Source organism: Equus przewalskii, chromosome 30 (assembly GCF_037783145.1).
Source record: "Equus przewalskii isolate Varuska chromosome 30, EquPr2, whole genome shotgun sequence".
Lineage (NCBI taxonomy): Eukaryota > Metazoa > Chordata > Mammalia > Perissodactyla > Equidae > Equus > Equus przewalskii.
In genome coordinates, this window is record NC_091860.1 from 22,351,007 (window position 1) to 22,372,896 (window position 21,890).

A 21,890-nucleotide genomic window follows, 5' to 3' on the forward strand; every position below is an offset into this window, starting at 1 on the left:
TCCAATGCTCTTCTTTGTTTTTCCGCCCCAAAGGGATATTTTGCAGCTGTATACACGCACGTTTAAATAGAGAAAAACCGGGAGGTTTCATTTGAACAAATAAAAGAATATTAATGCATTGAGGTTACAGATCTCAGCCTGGGGTCTGCTGAACACATCCACGTGAATATTCCCCAAGCTCGCGTGTGGCGAGACTAGGGTGCAGTCGTTATTCTACTGAAAGAAGCCATTTTCCCACTTTGAATCTCTTGCTATTCCTTTTCTGCAAATCTGGGCTTAGAATTAAAATTTCCCTTGACATTTGTTTAGGTCCCTATTGAGGGGGATCCTCACCTACAGAGGCTGACGGCAGGATACAGATTACGTATCTTGTTACTATTGTGGAAATAGACGTAGACAAGTTTGCCAACTTGGGGCAACCTCACACCTTCCCCAACAGGCTAGAGGAAAAGATATCTGTATGTTGGATACTGGAATGGGGGTCTCCGAATTCTGAAAGCTGGTCATCGATCTCAGGCCAGGAGAAGCAAATTGAGAAGGGATTTCCCTTGTTCTTGGAACTAACTATGAATTGAAGTGAATGGATGACAGGTAGATAATTATAATTTAGTTGAAAATTCAAGATGGAGACTTCCAAGTTATTCGTTTCAGTGTGCTACTGACAAGTAGCCAGGGAGCACAGTAAACTACTTTTCTCCCAAGTCACAAAAAAAATTGCTTTGCCACCTTTGTTTTGGAATAAACGTTTCCCACGAAAGCAGAATCTAGGTGTGCTGGTAACAGTGGGCCAGCTTTGGATATAAAGCTTCCCCAATTACCTTTTATGAGCTCATCCTAAAAGCAATTACTGGCATCCGATGGAATGAGCAGTTCAGATCCCATTGGAAGTAAGAGAACATAATAAGGATGCATTTTAAATCCACTCTATTCACAATGGATAACTTTAAAAATATTATTATATTGCAGACATGCTTTAGGTCCACCCAGGCTCTGAATATATTGTAAATAGAAAATCTATCCTTGTGAAGGCTATTTAGCCTGTAACATTAATTGTAATAATTCGGAATTAAATATTTCACACCATTTCAACTTAAGTCTAAAAAATAGAATTGCCTGTCCAAACTCTAAAAAAGAGTTAATGTTTCATAACTGTGTTTTCATAAGGAATAAATCTTGTCCTCATTTACTGGTAACATCACTAATTTGAAATACAATATAATCCAAGGGGAAATATTTGTAACTAGATATTTTTTTAAAAAAAATTTGCCCTTTAAAATGATTTCCCTTCTGTTTTTAAAATTAGGTCTTTAATCTTTCTTTATAAATTTACTAATATTTTTCAATATATTGCTTGAACATAGCTAATTAAGAAAACACCAAAATGTGAGATAAGATATATTCTTTAAGGAAACCAACCTTAGTACGATGATTTTCATGTAAATCAATTACCATTTAATATTCTAGGACCAGTTCTTTTATATCTAGCATGAGAAGAAAAATGGTTTCAATATTTGAGAAGTTTGAAATAGACTTTTCCATTTTCTCATTTTGAAGTCTTACTATTTTCACCTTAGAAACCAATGCTTATGTTGTAAAAGGAAAGATTTTTGAAGATGTGGAAATGTTTGCCCTGCAAATGCATTTTATGAGCACATAACCATATATCAAAAATCAATATATTCCATAGAGACCTTTAGCTTAACAACTTAATAGCCTATATAATAATAGTTTGTGACCAAAATTATAAGGGCAAAAGTTCTCACTTGTCCTTGAATTTCTAGTTTAACTAGATGCCAAAAGAGGAGGTAAAGACTAGAAATTATAATTTCCTTAAGCATTAGAAATGTTCCTCTTCTCTTTCATGCTACGTTCTGTAAGTCCACCAAACAGGTAAATTTTAAATCCCCCAGCATTAAATTCTGTAGAGGCATGTCTGATAACAAGGTATTTGCCAGAATGATAATGGTATTACAAGAAGCCTCAATCAATAAGTTTCTTTCTGTAGTTAACAGAGAGGCAAGCAATAAATCTCTAACTTTACCCACCCAAGATTGCTGCAAAATGCAAAAAACTCTCTAAACGGTAGATATTAAATTTTTTAAAAGCATAAAACCACAAACAAGCAGTTCTAAAAGCTCTTCATTCTGTATAGTCTATACAAACAAGATTATAGCAGATAAAAAGGTGTTGAGAAAGAAAAAAAAAACCCTAGACATGCATTAAGCTAGTTTGACAGCTCCATTGTTCAACCGGTCCCATTGTCAGACCCAAAGATGTATTCAGTGCTACAATGTCTGCTAGCAAATAAACAAAAGACTACATTTTTCAAAGCAGGATGCCAATTCTATCATAATTCTTTCTCTGCTTCCCAAAAGGTCAGTGGTGGCTCATTCCTGGTATACGAGAGAACCCTAACACAGATGCAGGAAACAAATATTTCCTTTCAAGACACAGGGACCCAGGACGCCATGCATGAACAGAGGTCTTTAAACAGGTACACATTTTGGCAAACAGGATAAAGTGATTCAAACCTGGTAACCCAGAAGGACTATTTAGGTAGGCTAAGTCCAGATTAGAGCGGTATTTGGGCTGCAAGTCTAACATGGAGTCTCCTTAGCTCCTTTTTCCATGATTATTCCATGCAGAGTGCATAATAATGAAAGAGGCTTAGACATTGCACAGGAAAAGACAAACCAAGAGCCAGATTCGGAGCCTTTAAAACAATCCGCTGGCCACTCACAAATAGCAGCGAGCAAATACATGATATGCCTTCAAAAGGCAACTAGTGCACATATAACTCGCACACAGCAGTCCTTTTCCTTTCTCTGGCTGGCTTGCTTTCTCTCAATCTCTTGGTCTCGATTTCGTTTCCCTCTCTCTCTTGATCCTTTTTTTTTTTTCCTTCTAAGATAAGGAAGCTCCTTGATTCGGAGCATGATTATTGCCTCAGCCAGCTCTAGAAACTAGAAAAACATACATTAAAAACAAAGGACACAACAACATACCTTAAAAGCAGCTCCTCATTTCTCATAGTAACAGCGGATTTGGGACAGCGCATGCTTTCTACACTGATACACTGATAGTCTCAACAAAAGCCAGTTCAGAAGTACACTCAAACATCGCGGCCACGGTAGCTGTTCACTAACGCTCTCTCTCTCTCTCCCTCCCTCCCTCCCTCCCTCCCTCTCTCCCTCTCTCTCTTGCCCCACTCTCTTCTCTAGTCAAATTCTGAATGTTGGAGCCAAGGGGCTCCTGCAGATTCACTAAGTAGAAATAATCCTCTTTGACAAGTTACGTTGTCTAGGCATATTTTTACATTAATACACCGTGCTGCCTATGGGGCTCTTGTTTGCATTCACTCAAGCCTGGCTGGTGTGAGCTCTCCTAATTACCACCTGAAAAAATTGGAAAGAAAAATAAGTCACTCATTTACCTTTTGCTCCTACATTTACGAGCCAAACCAATTTCCCATTTTCTTTTTGCTAGCAACTCAGCATGCATTGCAGAGGACTAAGAAGATTTGGACAGGTCAGTGTGCTAAAAAGGATTTTTACTTCTCTTTTCTGGGACAGTGAATTCACAGCTGGATTCATCTGTTCCTCTCCGCTTGTCCTCAGGAAGAGTGACAAGGTCAAGACCCTTAGCCCCACACTGGGTCATGGACGCAGAGGACAGACGTGGGGGCACTTGGAACTGTTTTAACTCTGTGCGCACCAGAGTTCTTGGGAGATCAGAGCATGATCCACCTGAAGCCTCCAAAGGAGGTGGGCGGTGCAAAGATTGTTCAATCAGATTGAGGTCCTACTTAACCCCGGAGCATCATCCTCAAAAGATCAATTAGATGCTCTTTTCCAAAATAAGAAAAATCTGCTTCCCTACTTTCTTATACACACTGGGCCTAGCATATACAGTTAACCAGGGAAGTGCACATTGTGCTTCTGTTTATTGGAACTAGAAGAATGCCATGCAGATTAGCCAAGTAAAACAGCAAGTTAAACACACACAGAAAAGACGAGATGCTATGGACAGAAGAGTCAGTCATCCAAAAGTGCAAACTAAGGCACCACTCCAGGAGGTGTGTCCTGACAGGAAGCCAAGAATGCTCTCAGCTTGGATGGAACAACGCAGAACACAGCCCAAAACAGATCTGAATCACTGAGTACTGGTTTCCTCGCTCCCAGGCTCAGAGGACTTCACCTGTCCTCCACCAGCACCACCATGCACCTTGGTGATAACCAAGGTTATAAAACATTTGTGGGAATAATAGTGGGGTGGGGAAAATAATGGCATGCTCTGTTTCCCTCCTATGTGGGAATACCCTCCAAGACCTTGCTAGACCTCTGACCTCTGAACTTGGTCCTGGCCCATAGCTAGGTCGATGGAGATGTTCGGGAGTGTCATGAAGGGTCTTTAATCTCTGCTGCATAGTCTTGCTTAGTCTATCCATTGGACTGAGGATCATAAGCAATGGTGACTGATAGTGGTCACCATCCATACTTCTGGATAGCCATAAGAAGACACGATGGAGAACTTGACAAGGGTCAAATCACGAAATGAGAGCCTTGTCCTTAAAACAACCATATTTTTACATTTCCTTCCTTCATTATAGCATATGAAAGTTAAAGAGTGAACATATAAAAATGAATTATCTTGCCAGGGAAAGATATTATATAAAATCTAAGATGTTCTTTTGAAGGAAGATAAACATCATGTAAATGTGCTTGGAACTCGAGAGACCTTGGAGGGAGAGAAAGAGATAAAGAGTCACTAGGCCATCTCCCTAGTGACTTATAGTGAGTGCTGAGGCAGAAGTCACTTAACCTCTCTGTGGCTCTTTTTGCACCAGCAGTTAAATGGAGGTGACAAACGCTAATTTGTTTTAAAGCACCTGGAGAGCTTGGAATGAAACTGTTCTGTCAGTGTGTTCTGTCAGTGCAAATATTCATAACACGTGGGATGAGTGGACTGACATTGGCCACAGTTTTATCTATTAGAGAAAGGAAAAAAAGCACACAAAGCCATTTTCTTAAAACTTCCCATACAATTTCTAATAGGGGCGAAACTGTGAGGCAAATGCTAGCATATAACAATAACGCATTTGCTTATCCATAAATAGATTCTTAGCTTTGGAAGTCAATGCTGCAGTATATGAAGCTGTTCCTATAGTGAAATGAATTATGGATCCATAGTAGTAAGAGCTGGAATTGAATCAAACCATTAAATATTTTATATTCTCTCCATTTCCTTTTTAGTCTAGGGACCTAAATAATGAGAAAGCTATTGAGGTAAGAGTGTAGTACTTGTCCAGACTCCACTAAGATGACAGATTGAGGGTTTGACATCTGCCAGTTGCATGCGCTGAACTCGGGGTTATAAAGATGAGTGAACTGAAAGAAGGTATGTGATTTCTAACGTCTACATATTGTAGAGTAAGACTTTGACTCCAAAACCACATTGGGTTACTCTTTGTACTTCTTAATCCACCCAATAGAATAACTCTCCCTTAGCTGGTACTTCATAAATCTTTGTTAAAGAAAGGACTGCATTTATTTTTAACTATTGGAACCTTGGGGAGAAGACCGTTTTCTTTTCAAAGTTCCTTTCTGTAGTTTCCTTAACAAAAAGTGGGGAAAAAAAACCACTTTTTATTCTAATTCAGGCATTCCGTTGGCGCAGCTGCCAACACTGAGAATTCCTTACAGGTTGTTGCGTTTTAAATTTCAGGATCTTTTCACATTTCAGCAGCTCATTGGATCCCCACAACAACACTGTGGGGTGGGCAGACCTGCTACCATTACCCTCTCAGCTGAAAAAGTTCAAGAAAGATTGAGCAACTTGCCCAGAGAACGTGCAATAATGACCGAGCTTGGGAATCCAGTCTACCAAGCCCTGGGCTCGCATTCTTTCCACTGTACCGCAGTGCGATCCAGGGCTCCTCCCATGCCCAGGGGTCCACAGACACACTCAGGCAAGGTGTGGCTCCTAAGCAGTGTCTAGTCTAACCAAGTTTACACTTTTCTAATTTGATAGTAATAACCTTAGAGGATAGAGAGTAAATTAATGCAAAATTGATTTATGTTTTGACTACTAGTACTTAATTCCTTTCAAAACTTTATTTCAAATGAATATGGAGTTGAAACTAGACAGACTAAGCCCTTTTGGGGCTGAATTTTCTTTTTTGAGGTCCTCTACAGTAGGAGTTAATTTTTCACACTCCTGATTATTACTAAATTTGGTTTGTAAGGGAAAGTTTTTCAAAAGGATTATGGTAGTAGTTAGCAAAGAACAACAACAAAAACTTAGTTTATTTCAAAGCCTTCTGTATCCAAAAAGATGCTTTTTAACTGTAGCTAATAATGCAAACTTGGTGGGTGAAAATACTGGGAAAGTACTGTAATGTTGGAGTATGGGGGTGAGCTGAGAATCAGCCAGATTCCTCAACGTTTCTAGATTTGAGCTCCCTAAAAATTTTTTAAAAGGTAAATTATAAGTTCATTTCTTTATGTTATAGGTAATTTTTAGAATAAAAAGCTAAATTTTTAAAGGTTCTTTTTAAGTGCTTTTTTTGGTGAGGAAGACTGGCCCTGAGAGAACATCTGTTGCCAATCTTCCTCTTTTTTTCTCCCCAAAGCCCCAGTGCATGGTTGTATATCCTAGTTGTAAGTCCTTCTAGTTCTTCTATGTGGGATGCCACCACAGCATGGCTTGATGAGTGGTGTGTAGATTCACGCCCAGGATCCGAACTGACCAACCCCGGGCCGCTGAAGCAGAGAGCACTGCGCCACTGGGCTGGCCCACAAAAGCTAAATTTTTAAACGCAACATTAATGACTCCAACTTCTTTCTGCCTTCTATGCCTTGTCTTTGCATTTTGACATTTATAGCGCACAAATAATAAGCACCATTTTGATGGAAGTGTGCAATATGAAGTGTGCTAGAGCTGTAGGGCCTGGCAGCACCGATTCCTTCTTTGATGAAGGATAGGACACTATAAAAACCTAGCCTGCCCCTCAGCTCCCCATCCTGAAAGAACAGTCTTGGAATGTGCAGGCACCAAGGACGTGAAATCTATTCAGTTGCTAGTTTCAGATTCCGTCTTAGTCTATTCGGGCTGCTATAACAAAACACCACAGACCGGTAGCTTATTAACAACAGGCGTTTATTCCTCACGGTTCTGGAGGCTGGAAGTCCGAGATCAAGTGCTGGCATGGTCCTGTTCTGGTGAGGGCCCTCTTCCTGGTTCACAGCTGGCAGTATAGTTCTTATTGTGTCCTCACATGGCGGAAGGAGTGAGGGATCTCTGTGGGGTTTCTTTTATAAGAACACCAATCCCATGTATGAAGCTCCACCCTCATGACCGAATCACGTCCCCAGGACCCCACCTCCTAATATCATGCCATCAGGCTTTAGATTTCAACATATGAATTTTGGGAGGATGCAAACATTCAGAGCACAGCAGATGCCAAGAAGTGCCGGATCTAACTAGGAAACGTATCGCATTGTTATAAAATTGGGAGAGAATACACAGAGAATTCATGAAATAAATATGAAGCAATGACCAAAGTCTACAAGAAACGGATTTCCAGCACACTCAGTGCCTGATGTACACTTGGTACTCAGTAAAGTTGATAAGTCCGTGTGTGAGTGGATGAATTTCCATCCAGAGCTGGTATGGAGCAGAAGACACAAAGTTCCTCTGACCAGCTTTGTCAGCCTCATAAAATAAGTAACTCATTGACCTTTGTCTTATACATTTAATATATATATTAATATATTGGGGTCTCTACGGGCAGAATGGAGGCAAAGCACTAAAGTCTACACACGGCGGCAAGCCGAGAGCATTGCAACAGACAGGAGCCAGAACCAATGGGAATACGGAGCAATCCTGTTCAGACTCAATGCTCCCTCCTGCCTTGAGGGGAAAAAAACCCTCCAAGCCAAAAGGACACAGGTATCACAAATCACTACCTGAAACATAAAACTGACAGTTGGTTTAAAGTGAAACCTCAGCAGCGTTAGTAAAGAAAGGGTGTGATGGTAATCTGAGCATCTATGTAACATGAGTTCCTTCCCCTTGAGCACTCAAAAATTACCTCCAAGTCAGGCTTTAGAAGCAGGAACGGCCATCCCGATGACAAACCCAAAGGCCCCGAGTTCCAAATGGACACTCCTTCTATAAATGGTAGAATTATTTACTTGTTTTCAAAATGGAGATGTTTACTAGGATGAGTGGGGCGTGGGGGTGAGTAATTAGCAAGAACAATTGTAAAGCCCCTTAAAATTATAAAGCGTCATGTTTACCAATAAGTAGGTGGAAATAATAAACCATACGGTGCTTAGAGCTCCAAGAAGCCACTTGAAAATAGGCACTAGATAAATTTAAGAGGTGTTATTATAAAGAGTAGTAATGACAGCTTGCGATTAAGGAAAGGGCGATGAAAGCAGACACCAAGGACTGGCTTTAGAGAGCTAATTCTGTGTAGGCAGAGAAAGGCCCATTGAAGACAAAGAAAGTAAAGGATTTCCCATGAAAACAGACTACTATAAATGGCCCAGTTGATAAAATAACTAACTTTGGTTTGTGAACTCTTATGACTTAGCAAATAACCTTCACACTTGAATGGTCATTTTCTGGCCTAATGCTTTGCCAAGGGCCACTCTTCAGCAGAGGGGAAATCTTGAGAAGGTCACAGGTGAATATGCCTAAGTTAGGCATTAACATTTGCATGGAAAATGGGCCAAGTGCATTACTGCTATTTTTAAGACAGACACATGCGCACGCAGCCACCTTTCTGCCTGCTCCGACTGCCATGACAGAGAATCCTGTAGCTTGACTATTATCCACGAGTCCTCAATGGACATGTAGAGTTTGGTGCACTTTGGGACCCCCCTTTCTTAGTGGTTTCGATCCTAGGGGATCCTCAGAAGTAGACAGCACAACAGTAATGAAGGCCATGGGTGCAGCCGACTAGCCTCCCTCATGGGGAGGTGAGATCAAGATGGGGATTCATGTGATTATATGACAGTGATGAAAGAGAAACCCAGATGGTTTAGAAAAGATGGTTTTTAAGCTACCACAACACAGTCACAGCTCTTATGGAATATGCAGGTGCTTCAAATGTTACATCTCTTTATATATCACTCTCTAAAATGAAATGATCCACTTATTTACTTATTATCTGTTTCTGAACCTGAGTTGCATGAAAGCAGGAACTGACTCCATTTTATCACCACTTTAGAACAACATGCGGCATATGGTAGATACTTAATGAACACTTGTTCAATGACTGGATTTCTCCGTGAAGCATTCTTCCTGGTAAGGGACCTAATCTCCGTGGCTTACAGCTCTATAACACAGTTTGTGAAATACTCACCACACTCACCTATGAGCCGTCATTCGCCTTGAACCCGAGAGGGAAAGAAAGAGCAGGAAGGCCTTGTTCCTCATGTTAAGGACTTTATAGATTTGTTCAGATGGAGTGATAAGCTTGTTGTTTGAATAATTTTGTTGAACTTTAAAGCACCATTTATATCGATGCAAAGAAAATAAAACAATAAATGATAAATTTCCCTCCTTACTTTCCACAGATACTGAAGTTTGGGAGTTGGTAAACTGTAGGCAGGTAGGACTTGGCGTGGAAGATGAGATGAGTGGACAAAACTTTCAGAAGTAGCGGCAATGGGAGTTGGAGGGTGATGTTCGTGTTGTCTTAGAAACAGCAAGTGTCCTTATGGGCAAGGAACAAGAATTAGAAGTCAGTCTAACTTTCGCTTCGTTCATTTTCGGTAGACCTATTTCATGTATTTAACTCTTCCTGTATGTCGGTAAGTCCCACCCTTTCTCCCAGGGACGTCCTGCCCTACTTCCCTCTCACCTCGCTTGGACCCCCAGGGAGCTACAGCAAGGTCTTCTCTTATTAGTTCTATCCTCTGCCTGCTCTTAAAACCCACGATGGTCTAGATTGAATGCCATTGAATGCCACACACATTTCCTGAAGTCAGTTCCCAATGAGATCTATCTTCACTTTTAAAAGGGTATTAATTTGATTTTGTTTTGCATTGCAGGGCTAGACCTTAAATAGTACTTTCACTTCTCTATTCCTATTATATATACAGCCATGTGCTGCATCATGACGTTTTGGACAATGACAGGCTGCATATATGACGGTGGTCCCATAAGATTAGTACTATTACTGTAGGTGGGTAGTAGGCTATACCATCTGGGTTTGAGTAAGCACACTCTATGATGTTCGCACAATGATAAAATTGCCTAATGGTGCACTTCTCAGAATGCATCCCCATAGTTAAGTGATGTGACTGTATTAATATTGTTATGGTGTATGTGAGGAATGTTCTAAGAAAATGACTAAGTCATGATCTTCAAAGGAAAGTTCCTAGAGGCCAAAGAGATAAGGCAGAAAGTAGCCTGGAGCTGAGGGAGGAAGGACATTGCATTCCCTACTAAAACCTGGCAAAAGGAAGCCATGAAAGATTTTTATACAGCTCTGGCTCTGGAAAGATAATTGTGGTTTCAGTATGGAGCATGAACCGAGAAGAGAGAAAGTCTAGAGTCAGGGAGACAGTGGGGAAGCCACGGCACAGGTAACACGTGATGTGGCCCCCATGGGATGTTCTTCTGTTTGTGGGCCACTGTCTATTTGTCGGGCTTATTAGAGATGCTCCGGATAAGATTAAATCACTCAATTATCAGAACAATCCAGTAAATTGATATTATCATCCACATCACACAAATGAGGACATTGCGGGTCTGGGAGACGAAGAAAGGCCGGAGCTGACACATGCGGTAAGTGGCCCAGATGGGAGTCAGGCTTAGCTCTTTTCACTGTTCCACCTGGTCCAGGCAGTAGCTATTTAGAGAGAGGATGAGAGTCAAAAGATATTTTAGGCCTGGAATCGTTATATGGACAACTGAATGGGTAGAATCGAGAAAACAAGAGTTGAAGGTAATTCTGATGTTTCTAACATGAAGAATTTGGCAAATGATCACACTGCTAACTGAGATAGAAACCAAAAAAGCCAAAGCAGAGTAGATGGAGGAGATAAGTGATTCCACTGGGGATAAGTGGAACTTAAGACGCCTGCAAGCAGGTCTTCAGCTTGGAGGAGTGAGTTAGAACTACCGCAGTGGGTGGGATCAGCCGGGAAGAGTATCAAGAGTGAGAAATGAGAAACGGACCAAGACCCGAACCCCAGGGCAAATCAAAAATTGAGGAGGAAGCAAAGAGAGATGCTCCAGTGAAAGATGGGGCCAAATACATTACTACGGGGCTTAAACCTAGCCAGAGAGAGAAAATATAGGCACATGAAGATTGGAGTTACCTTGCTGTGTATGATCTCACCAAGTATTTGTTTGGATGCTAAATGAAAAAGCAGCACAGCACAAATAAGAAGCAGGGATGATCGCAAAGTTTCAGGAATTGGTTGGGAACCGGGGCAACAACTCTCCAAGGGAGCAGGCTAGTTCCTTGCCCACGTACTCACTGAACAAGGAGGCTCGGGTAGGGGTGGAGGTGACCCGTGAGGTCCCAGATAAAATGCGTGCTTTCTCTGGCCTGACTCTAACCAAACATTTAGCTGCTTGTCCTGACTTCTGAGATGGAAGTGAAAAGCACCCTGCTGTCCTTTGCCATCTTTTAATGCATAACTGAAATAACAACTGGGGGGAGGGGTGCGGGGCTAAGGGCTGTACCCAGCTCACAGAACAGGAAAGCACCAGTGTGGAACAATCTCGTATGCTTCCAATAGGCCGCGTGGAGCCAATAGTCCTAAAAGCAACAGAAAGTGTCATTTCTGAAGGGATCTTTGAATTTTGCCAGATAAGGATTCCGAAAGTTGTAAGGCACTATAAACTCCAGACTTGGATAACATTTCCTGGGTCGATTGTTTTAAACATTTGTTGTTGTTGTTGAGGAAGATTCACCCTGAGTTAACATCTGTTGCCAATCTTCCTCTATTTTGTATGTGAGCCACCGTCACAGCATGGCTACTGATAGATGAGTGGTGTAGGTCCGTACCTGGACCGCCACAGAGGAGCACACCGAACTTAACCACTAGGCCACCAGGGCTGGCCTTGTTTTAAACTTTTTTAGTGACGTATCATATACTTAGAGAAAAGTACTCCCTGGTATTCACAGAGTGAACATACCCAGGCAGTCAGCACCCAGGTCAACAAAACCTAGTGTCCATTTTTAATCCCATAACCAAAGCGTGATTTGATGAATATAAACATATAGGAAGTCAAATGCTTGTGAGTAAAAGTTGCCAGAGAGACAATGCAAATCAGATGAACCACACTTTCTCTAGCACCCACCTCATTTTGCCGTCTACGCTACCCTACTTCAGGCTCTCATAGTTCTTAGGGAACCTCTCCATCTCTGCTCTCACTGGCTCTGATCCATGCTACGCATCTCAGCAGTGAGGTCTCTAAGATGGAAATATGGTCATAGTTGTCTCCTACTCAGAACATGAGAGATTTTCCCTGCCCTTGGATGAAGCCAAGCCACCTTATACGGTTCACAAGAACTGCCCACATCTCTAACCTCGTCTTATGGGTTTTCTCACCTCCACGTTATGCTCTTTGCACTATGAACCTCTTTCAAGTCCTCACGTATATGGTCTCTTTTGCTTCTGTGCTTCTGTTCCTGCCGTTTCCTACACCCGCAAACTTTTCCAATGATCCCCACTCCCTCACCAGGTTTATTTCTGTGTATCCTTACTCGGCTCAAACGTCAAGTGCTGAGCACAAAAATAGGCACTCAAAAATACTTGCTGGCTGGCTGGCTGAATACATGAATAAGTCGGGGACATCATCTCAGTAGCAAAGGAAATAGAAAGATGTCCTGATGTGGTCCCAGTTTGAAAAAAAAAAAAACTGTGATGCAACAAACCAACTATATATTTTTTTTTTTTGAGGGACTACAATGTTAGTTATCTACAACTGAATTCAAAAGAGGTATCAGACATGGCCCCTGGCCTCAAGGAACACATAACCATGTTAGAAAGACAGAACTTACCTATATGAAACAAAGAACAATACAGTGCCTATTGCTGTGATATTTTCTGAGCCATGAGAGTTCCAAGGAAGGAGAGATGACAAGAGTTGGCTGGAGGAATCTGAGAGCATTTCATGGATGGATAAGGCTTGAAGGAATCTTGAAGGGTGTGCTTGCCCTTGGAGGGAAAGTGTGAGGTCACCCCAAGCAAGAGACACCAGGCTGAAGATAGTTATGTGGGAAACAGGAAAAAAGAAAGTCTGAATAGAATAGCACAAGCATTGACAAATGTGGGGAAATAAAAGAAACTAAGAAGGGTGAGGCCAGACTGTGAGTCTGTAAATTGAACAAAGGAATCTGGATTCAACATAATAAGCGTTGGAGATTCAATGTAATTTCTGGATCAGTAAATGAGACTCCTTTCTGAATATGCCAATGAGAAAGGGCAAAACAGCTCCGGGAGCTGGTAGCTGACAGGTAGGCCATGATGTTCCCAACGAAACACAAACAACTCTCACAGAATATAAAGATAATTAGACTTAAGACCATGGTGGAAGAGAGACTGAGATCACAACCACAAAATAATGAAACATGCTCTTCTTTCAACTGCTTCTTTACTCTAGCTCTGTCTTAATCTTCCTGGTCTCTAGATAAAAACTGCCAAGATGCCTGTATTAGTCTGCTCAGGCTGCCACGACAAAATATCGCAGACTGGGCGGCTTAAATGACAGAACTCTATTTTCTCACATTTCTAGAGGCTGGAAATCCAGGATCAAGGTGTCGGCAGGTTTGATGTCTCCTGGAGCCACTCTCCTTGGCTTGCAGATGATCATCTTCTCTCTATGTCCTCACATGGCTTTTCCTCTGTGCACGCCCATCCCTGGTGTCTCTTCCTCTTCTTCTAAGGACACCAGTCCTGTTAGATCCAACCCTTAGGACCTCATTAACCTTAATCACCTTCTTAAAGGCCCTATCTTCAACTACAGTCACATTCTGAGATACGGGGGGTTAGGACTTCAATATATGAAATTTTTTGTGGGGGGACATAATTCACTTTGTAACAATACCCAATGCTTACTGAAAACACTCAATCCAGAAATGACTTCCACTTCCTTAAAACCTCCTTGGCATGCACCCAAGGCCTACTTCTATAATAAGCCCCTTCCAACTCCCTTTTCCTAAGATGCTCCATCATTCTCTTGATGTGCATGCTCCTTAGCTGCACAACTTGACTGCCGGTGTGTTCCCGGTGGCTTCCACACCAGGACCTTCCAGATTCCTGAGCCTTATCTTTCTCATGCTTTGTGTCTGCCTAGACTGCCATTCCTCTTCATGGGTAACTCCTGTTCATCCTTAAAGATTCAGTTTGAACACTGCCTTCCCTGAAAGCATTTTCTAGTTTACTCTTTCCAGTAGTGGGATTAGATTCCCTTGTGATGGCTCTGTAATGGGTCAACTCGGCTAGGCTGGCATTTCCCAGATAGCACTTTTTTCTTTTTTTTTAAATGTTTCTGGTTAGGATGAGCCACAAGGAGGACTCTTGGGAGATGTGAAGGACAGAAGAGATAGTCGTTTTGTAGTTTGCACACACATTGTTGCTGACATGCTGACTCGCCTCTTTGGTGTGAAGCAGCAGCTGGGCCTGCAACCGCTCTGCCTTCCCCTGACCCTCCCTGAGCATCTCTGACTTCTGGGCCAGGCGTGTGTTTACGTCTATCACCAAGGTCCCAAGGCAAAGGCAACAAGAACCGACATGAGTTTCAGTCCATCCTTGAACATGAATATTCAGTGTCTGTGGGTTCTTGCTGGCCCTTGGTCTCCACCACTTTACATCCAGTTTCCCTTCTTGACTGTTTGGCCTGTGGACCTCAAGTTCCAGCATGAGATGCAGAAAAACCTACAGAGACAGCTTAACCTACTGCCACAACTGCATAAAGTCAAATCCCTGTAACAACTACGGATCGATCTGTCTACCGTCTATCTGTCTATCATCTATCCATCTATCTATCTATCTATCTATCTATCTATCTATCTATGTATGCATGTATGTATGCATGTATCTACCCATTTATTGTCTATCATCTATCCAACATTTGTCTGTCATTTAGCCATGCATCTATCTATCTATCTTGCTATCTTATTTCTGTCCTTCCTTCCTTCCATCATTCTTTCCTTCCTTTCTTCATCTATCATCTAGCTATCTATCCATTATCTATCTTCTATCATCCATCTTTTCTCTATCATATCTCTCTCTCTATTAATCATCTCTCTATCTTCTATCTCTCCATCCATCCATTATCTATCTATCTATCTTGCTATCTATCTATCTATCTATCTATCTATCCATCCATCCATCCATCCTACCTGCTCTGCTTCTCTGGTTGAATCCTGACTGATATACCCCTCCTCTGAGATATTTCTCTGTACTTCCTCTAAATCTTGAATATCCTTTTCTTGTACCATTTATCATACTTTTGCCATCATGTGTGTGGTAGATTAGATTATCTTGCCAATTCTTCATGCCCTTCTTCTATCATGAGACCTTGTAGCACACTAGAGTGGGTGGAATATATTTCCCCGCTCCATTGACATTGGGCTTGACAATGTGACTTGCTTCAGCTGTTAAAATGTTAGCAGGTATTATATTAACTGCGCTGTGTGGTTTAGTTAGCTCTGTGAACCGCCACAAGAGTAGCATGCCCCAGGGAATCTCCTACCCCTTCCACCTGGGCCTCAGAACAAATACACATGGAGAAGATCTGAGCCCGACCCACAGTCTGGAGGCACGCATAGCTGACTCACAGCCTGAAAGAGAGCTACCTAGCCTAGATCCACCAGACTACAGTTGACCTGCAGACTCATTAAGCGTAAGAATAAATGTGTAGGGGCCAGCCCCACGGCCGAGTGGTTAAGTTTGTGTGCTCCGCTGCGGCGGCCCAGGGTTTCGCCAGTTCAGATCCTGGGCACAGACATGGCACCACTTGTCAGGCCATGTTGAGGCGGCTTCCCACATGCCACAACTAGAAGGACCTGCAACTAGAATACACAACTATGTACGGGGGGGATTTGGGGAGATAAAGCAGGGAAAAAAAAAAGAAGATTGGCAACAGTTGTTAGTTCAGGTGCCAATCTTAAAAAAAAAAGAATAAATGTGTATATTTGCAAGCTACTGTGTGGTGGGATCACTTGTATGCAATCTTATTGCAACAAATGACTAGTAAATTCGTTTTCTTTTCTGTGCCTCAATTAGAGTGTTGGCTCCTTGAGACTAGGGACCATGATGATAATTTTCTTATTTCCAATGCCTCCTAAGATGCCTGATACATTGTACATGCTCAATATTGTTTGTGGCATACTATAAAAAAACAAAACAAATGACCAAATGATCAAAGAAACACAATAGAGAGAGGCATGGCACAAGGGCCCATAGGAAGGAGAAACTAATAGAGGTACATAGGATGGAAATGAGGGAAATGAGTCTGGGAGCAAGTGTAAGCATAACATGGTTCATGCACAATCATATAATCCAAAGGTATCTGCCTTTTGGGGCTGACCTGGTGGCCTAGTTGTTAGGTTTGGTATGCTCAACTTTGCCAGCCCAGGTTTAGTTCCCAGGCGCAGACTTACACCACTCATTGGTAGCCATGCTGTGGCAGCAACCCACATATAAAGTAGAGGAAGATTGGCACAGATGTTAGCTCAGGGCAAATCTTCCTCAGCAAAAAATAAATAAATAAAAGTTATCTGCTCTTTATTTTCAGATGACAAAGTTTCAAAAGGCCAGAGATGTTCCATGTGACTCCAGTAATTTTCCAAGAGCATTTTTTTCCTACTCTTAGAGCTCACCAATCTTTGGAGGCAGCTAGCAATAAAATGGGCAATGCCTGTCTGTAGCCACGTACACTATTAGGGAGACTGACAAAAGATGAAAAGCCTGAACAGCCTCCAAAAAAAAAAAAAAAATTCATAGAAACAATATTACTGGGAAGTAAACTTTCCCTATTCTCCCTTCAGGTAAGCTTGTCTCTATGTAGTGATCTAATCTGATGTGGGCCGTTTATGGCCACCTTGACCCACAGATCGTTTTTGTGGTTCTTGAAAGGCTGGTATGATGCCCTATCTGAAGTGCTCAGCCTGGTCACCAGAGGTCTACACAGCCTGCTCTCCCCAGGGCAACACACTTGGGAGCTGAAAGCAGGTCTCTGAAGCAGCAATCCTTCCAACTGAGACTGTTGTCACATTCTCTTGGAGCATGTGTCATGGGCCTGTCATTAGAATTGCTCCTTACCAGACACAGCTTGAAGGATGCCAAATTCATTAGCGCCTGCAGCTGAACTTTTCAAACCTTTTTCTTACACTGAAAAACATACACACACGTGCACACGTGCACATCCAACCCCACAGATACACACACACATTCCACTGTGTTTTGGAGAACAAAGACGTAGTCTGCATTTTGTTTGGTGTCAATCATAACTTGAGATTACGGCTGCTGTTTTATGCATTTGAAAGTTACACACACCAAGCTCATGCTTTCTCTGCCTAAGCTCTGAACTTCAAAAGGAATACTTCATAGGAAACACACACACACACGCACTCCAAAACAACACCGACACACACCAAAATAACACACACACAAACCTCAAAAAGATGCTGTAAGTACCTGAATGCATTTCATTCCCATTTCTATAAACGAAGACTCAATGCCAGAAATCTGCAAAGCCATTAACGTTGTACAAAACCGCTGGGAACCCAAACTGCCCCAAGTGATACCCAAATCATGTCGATATGTGTAGAAAAGCATGTCAGTTAGCGTGTTTGTGAGCAACTTACTGCATCCCGCTTCCAGGTTGTTTCAGGCTGAAACAAAACTTGTTGTGTAACAAGTATTTATCCAGAAATCTCTGGAAAATAATTTCCTTTTTTTCGTCCTATATTTAGTGTCTTGCTACAAATGAAACTTATCAATATAGTGTACTGAATTCCCACTTAGCAGATAATATTATACTGTTAGAACTTTATCATTAAGATGTTCTTAATTTAGATGCTGTTTACTCAGATTTAGTGATAATTTGGACATAGAATGTGATTCTTTTAAAAATAACATTTATTGTTTGTAATGATTATAAAAGCAATTCAATGTTCACAATGTTGCTTGGAAATATAGGTGAGGATAAAGAAGAAAAATTATCACCACCTAAATCTGACTTGAAAAAAATAATTGTTAAGCTTTGGTACATTTCCTTGTAGTCATTTTCAATGCATATGTTTCATCTTTTTATATAAAATTGGGGTGGTATTGATCATATAGTTTTTAATCCTTTTTTTTTAAACAATGAGCCATTTTTCTCCCCTAAGTAATGATTTTTGAAAAAGTGTTTTCCAAAGATTGCATGTTGCTTCATTTTACTGATGTCCTGTAATTTATTTAACCACTTCCCTAAGATTAGCTATTAGCAGTGCTTCTAAATTTTTACTTTTATGTAGAAGACTGAGATGAAAATTCTTAGACACGAATGTTTGTGGGCATTTCTGATTTTCCTCTGAGAGAAGAGAACTATGTTAAGTCTTAACACATCTTACCAAATTGCTTTGCCAAAGATTTCTAATAGCTGACACTGCCCCACAGGAGAACAGAGCATGTCTTGCCATTCTCTCAAACACGATGACACTTATTTAATTTTAAATTTGCAAATATCCTGAGTAAAATATGTTACTTCACTGTTTTATTTGCATTTCTCTCTAATGAAAATAAATATTTTCCTCAACGTTTATTGTCATTTGTCTTGTATGAATGGTTGGTTTGTGTGCCTAAGCCATAAACTGTGGTTTCTGAATTCGGTTGTAGAAGTTCTACATGCATTTCTGTATTTTACTTCTTAAAAAGAAAGGATTTAGAAATTTATAATTTTTTCATCATTTATTTTTAATTTTTAAAAATTTTTCTGGTACTGGTAGCAAATTAAAAATTTTTTTAACTAAATATGTCACTAACTTCCCTTATGATTTTATTTTTTACTTGAAAGGTCTTGCCCATCTGAAAGTAGATTAACCTTTACTTTTGTATTTTATGGATTTTTTTTTTTAAAGATTGGCACCTGAGCTAACATCCATTGCTAATCTTTTTATTTCTGCTTCTCCTCAAAGCCCCCCAGGACATAGCTGTATATTCTAGCTGTGAGTGTCTCTGGTTGTGCTATGTGGGACACTGCCTCGGCGTGGCTTGATGAGTGGTGCCATCAAGGATCCAAACCAGTGAAACCGTGGGGCATCGAAGCAGAGCGCGTGAACTTCACCCCTTGGCCACGGGGCTGGCCCCTTTATGGATTTTTATTTTTACTATTTGATTCATCTAGAATTATTTTGGAGAGGAAGCTCCCACCTGAGTTCTCCCTCTTTTACAAATAGGCAGTTTCACCAGTATCATTTGTTACATGACCCATTCTTTTCCCAGTGATTTTGGGGTATGATGCCTGTTGATGTACCAGATTCAGTGCTAATGAATCTGTCATTTCTTATGTGGATACCTCATTGTCTGAAGTAGGAAAACTTGGTGGCTGTGTTTTATAACATCTGGCCTGACAAGTTACCATAATTATTATACTTTCCTTTCAAAGGGAACTTCAAGTTGAAATTTAGATTAATCTTTTCCATTCAAAAAAATTTCTACTGAGATTTTGATGGGTATTTCGCCTGAACCCTTAGAGTTATTTGGGAAAATTTAGCATCTTTTTAGTGCTCGCTCTTTCCACCTAGAAACATGGGTTAACTCTAAACTTACTAAAATCTTCATTCTTTCTCTCTCAGGGAGAACCTAATGTTTTCTTCAAATAGTTTCCACATATGTCATTACTGGTTTTTAGAAGAATTGTTGATTTAAAACACTTTTTATCACATTCTCCTTAAATTCTTAGAGATTTTTAGTTGATTATCTTGTTTTTTCATGTTTATATGCATATCATTTTCACATGATAAATTTTTTATCTTTGTGTTTCTAGTTAGTGTATGACTATTTCAGTTCCATGTCTCATTGCTATGACTAGAGCTTTCAGAACATTATTTAATGAATGATGATAATTCGCTCCCCTGATCGTCTCTCATCCAATGATTGGTTTAAGATGGCTGTCTTGGGGCTGTCCCGTGGCCTAGTGGTTAGGTTTGTGCATTCTACTTCAGTGGCCCAGGGCTTTCCCAATTCGGATCCCAGGCACAAACATGGCACTGCCCTTCAAGCCATGCTGAGGTGGCATCCCACATAGCAGAACCAGAAGTACCTACACCTAGAATATACAACTGTGTACTGGGGGGCTTTGGGGAGAAGAAGAAGAAGAAAAAAAGAAGATTGGCAACAGAGGTTAGCTCAGGTGCCAATCTTTAAAAAAAAAGATGGCTGTCTTTTATTAAGTTTTAAAAGTTCCTTTCCTTCACAATTTTCTAAGAGTTTCCCCTCCCTGCTTTTCTCCCTAAAGAATAAGGGTTTAATTTTAATGAGTATCTTTTGAGATAATTTTTTCCTATTTACCTACTGAGGCGATTTATTATATTAACATATTTTCTAAACAAAAACATCTCTTTCTTCTTGGAACAAACTATAATTGGTTATGGTGGAAGTTTCTTTTCATGTACTCCATCTTTAAACTGTTTCAAGGACAAGTCAAAACGCCATGTTAACTAGAAATCCCAAAGAATATATAATTGTCTTTGAGTAACATTTTTAAGAGTAAATGATGTAATGATATTTGAAAGTTCAGGAAACACATTTCACATAATCCTGTTGTGACATATTTGTTTCCATTTAACATACTTCATTCACCTAAGTAGTATATTTATGCCTTAGATTAGTATAATATTTACAAAAATAGTTTACATTTGGGAAATTCTCCAGTTTTAGGAAAGACTGTTCTGAATTAGTGAGGTTTTAATGCACTACCAGAAAAGGAAAGCAACATCTCTGAGGATCAGTTATAATGTTTTCACCACTGACTGACCGGATATTTTAGAGTTTTCAGCCATGTTGCTGCCTGTTTTCTGTAATCAAGAGACTTTGCAGCCTTGCCAATCTTAATTTCTTTCATTAATACCTTGAAACATGTTTCAAGAAGTAGAACCAAATTGAGATGGCGGCATTTGAAAATTAAAGATCACCACTGCCAAGAAGTCTGTCCATGGCTGACCTTCAGAAAATCTCTTGACTGTTAGCTTCTTCCTGTAAAATAAACAGTTTATATACTTCCACAGCATTCTCTTAACACTGCCATCAGTTTCCCCTTGGATTTTGCCCTCCTGCTACTGCAGAAAGTCCTCAGGGTAGGGGGCCCTCTCTGACCGCAGGGTCTCCTTTTCGGTAAACTCATTCATACCCATCATATGGCTGTAGGAATGCGTGACCATCGTGATTCTGACTGCTAACACTTACTTCACATGCTCCTCCCAGAGAGTCGGGCTGCACTGCAGTGAGCTAGGCATGGAGAGATCTGTCGAATTACCCATTACAATTGTATTAAAGTCACTTTACGTCTGGTTTGAACTCCTTGAATTCATTAATTCAATTTCATGTGTTTTTAAGGAGGATTAGCCCTGAGCTAAGATCCGCTGCCAATCCTCCTCTTTTTGCTGAGGAGGATTGGCCCTGAGCTAACATATGTGCACGTCTTCCTTTACTTTATGTGTAGGACGCCTGTCAAAGCATGGCTTGATAATCGGTGCATAGGTCCACCCCTGGGATCCGAATTGGCGAACTCAACTGCTATGCCACTGGGTAGCAGTCAATTTAATTTTTAAAATATCACTGAGTAGCTGTAATGTGCAATACAGTATAAAGATACACTGTCTGATTATACAAAACTCCTTTCTCCTTCCTAGTTAAGTTAAATTTTTA

At 40.8% G+C, this 21,890-nt stretch overlaps 1 protein-coding gene across 28 annotated transcripts in view; it reads right to left on the bottom strand.

The window, feature by feature from the left end:
- CELF2 (CUGBP Elav-like family member 2) overlaps window positions 1-21,890 on the bottom strand; it is a 789,997-nt gene that overhangs the window by 308,871 nt on the left and 459,236 nt on the right. For 5 of the 28 annotated variants that reach the window (XM_070601450.1, XM_070601449.1, XM_008526433.2 and 2 more), the window contains exon 1: window positions 3,006-3,171. The exons of 22 other annotated variants lie outside the window; for them this stretch is intronic. In XM_070601450.1, the coding sequence (XP_070457551.1) occupies window positions 3,006-3,058 (53 nt within the window). In that variant the 5' untranslated portion in view covers window positions 3,059-3,171. Of the gene's footprint in view, window positions 1-2,531; window positions 2,847-3,005; window positions 3,172-21,890 lie in introns of those variants that run through there. One more of the 28 variants, XM_070601474.1, reaches the window with a different exon arrangement.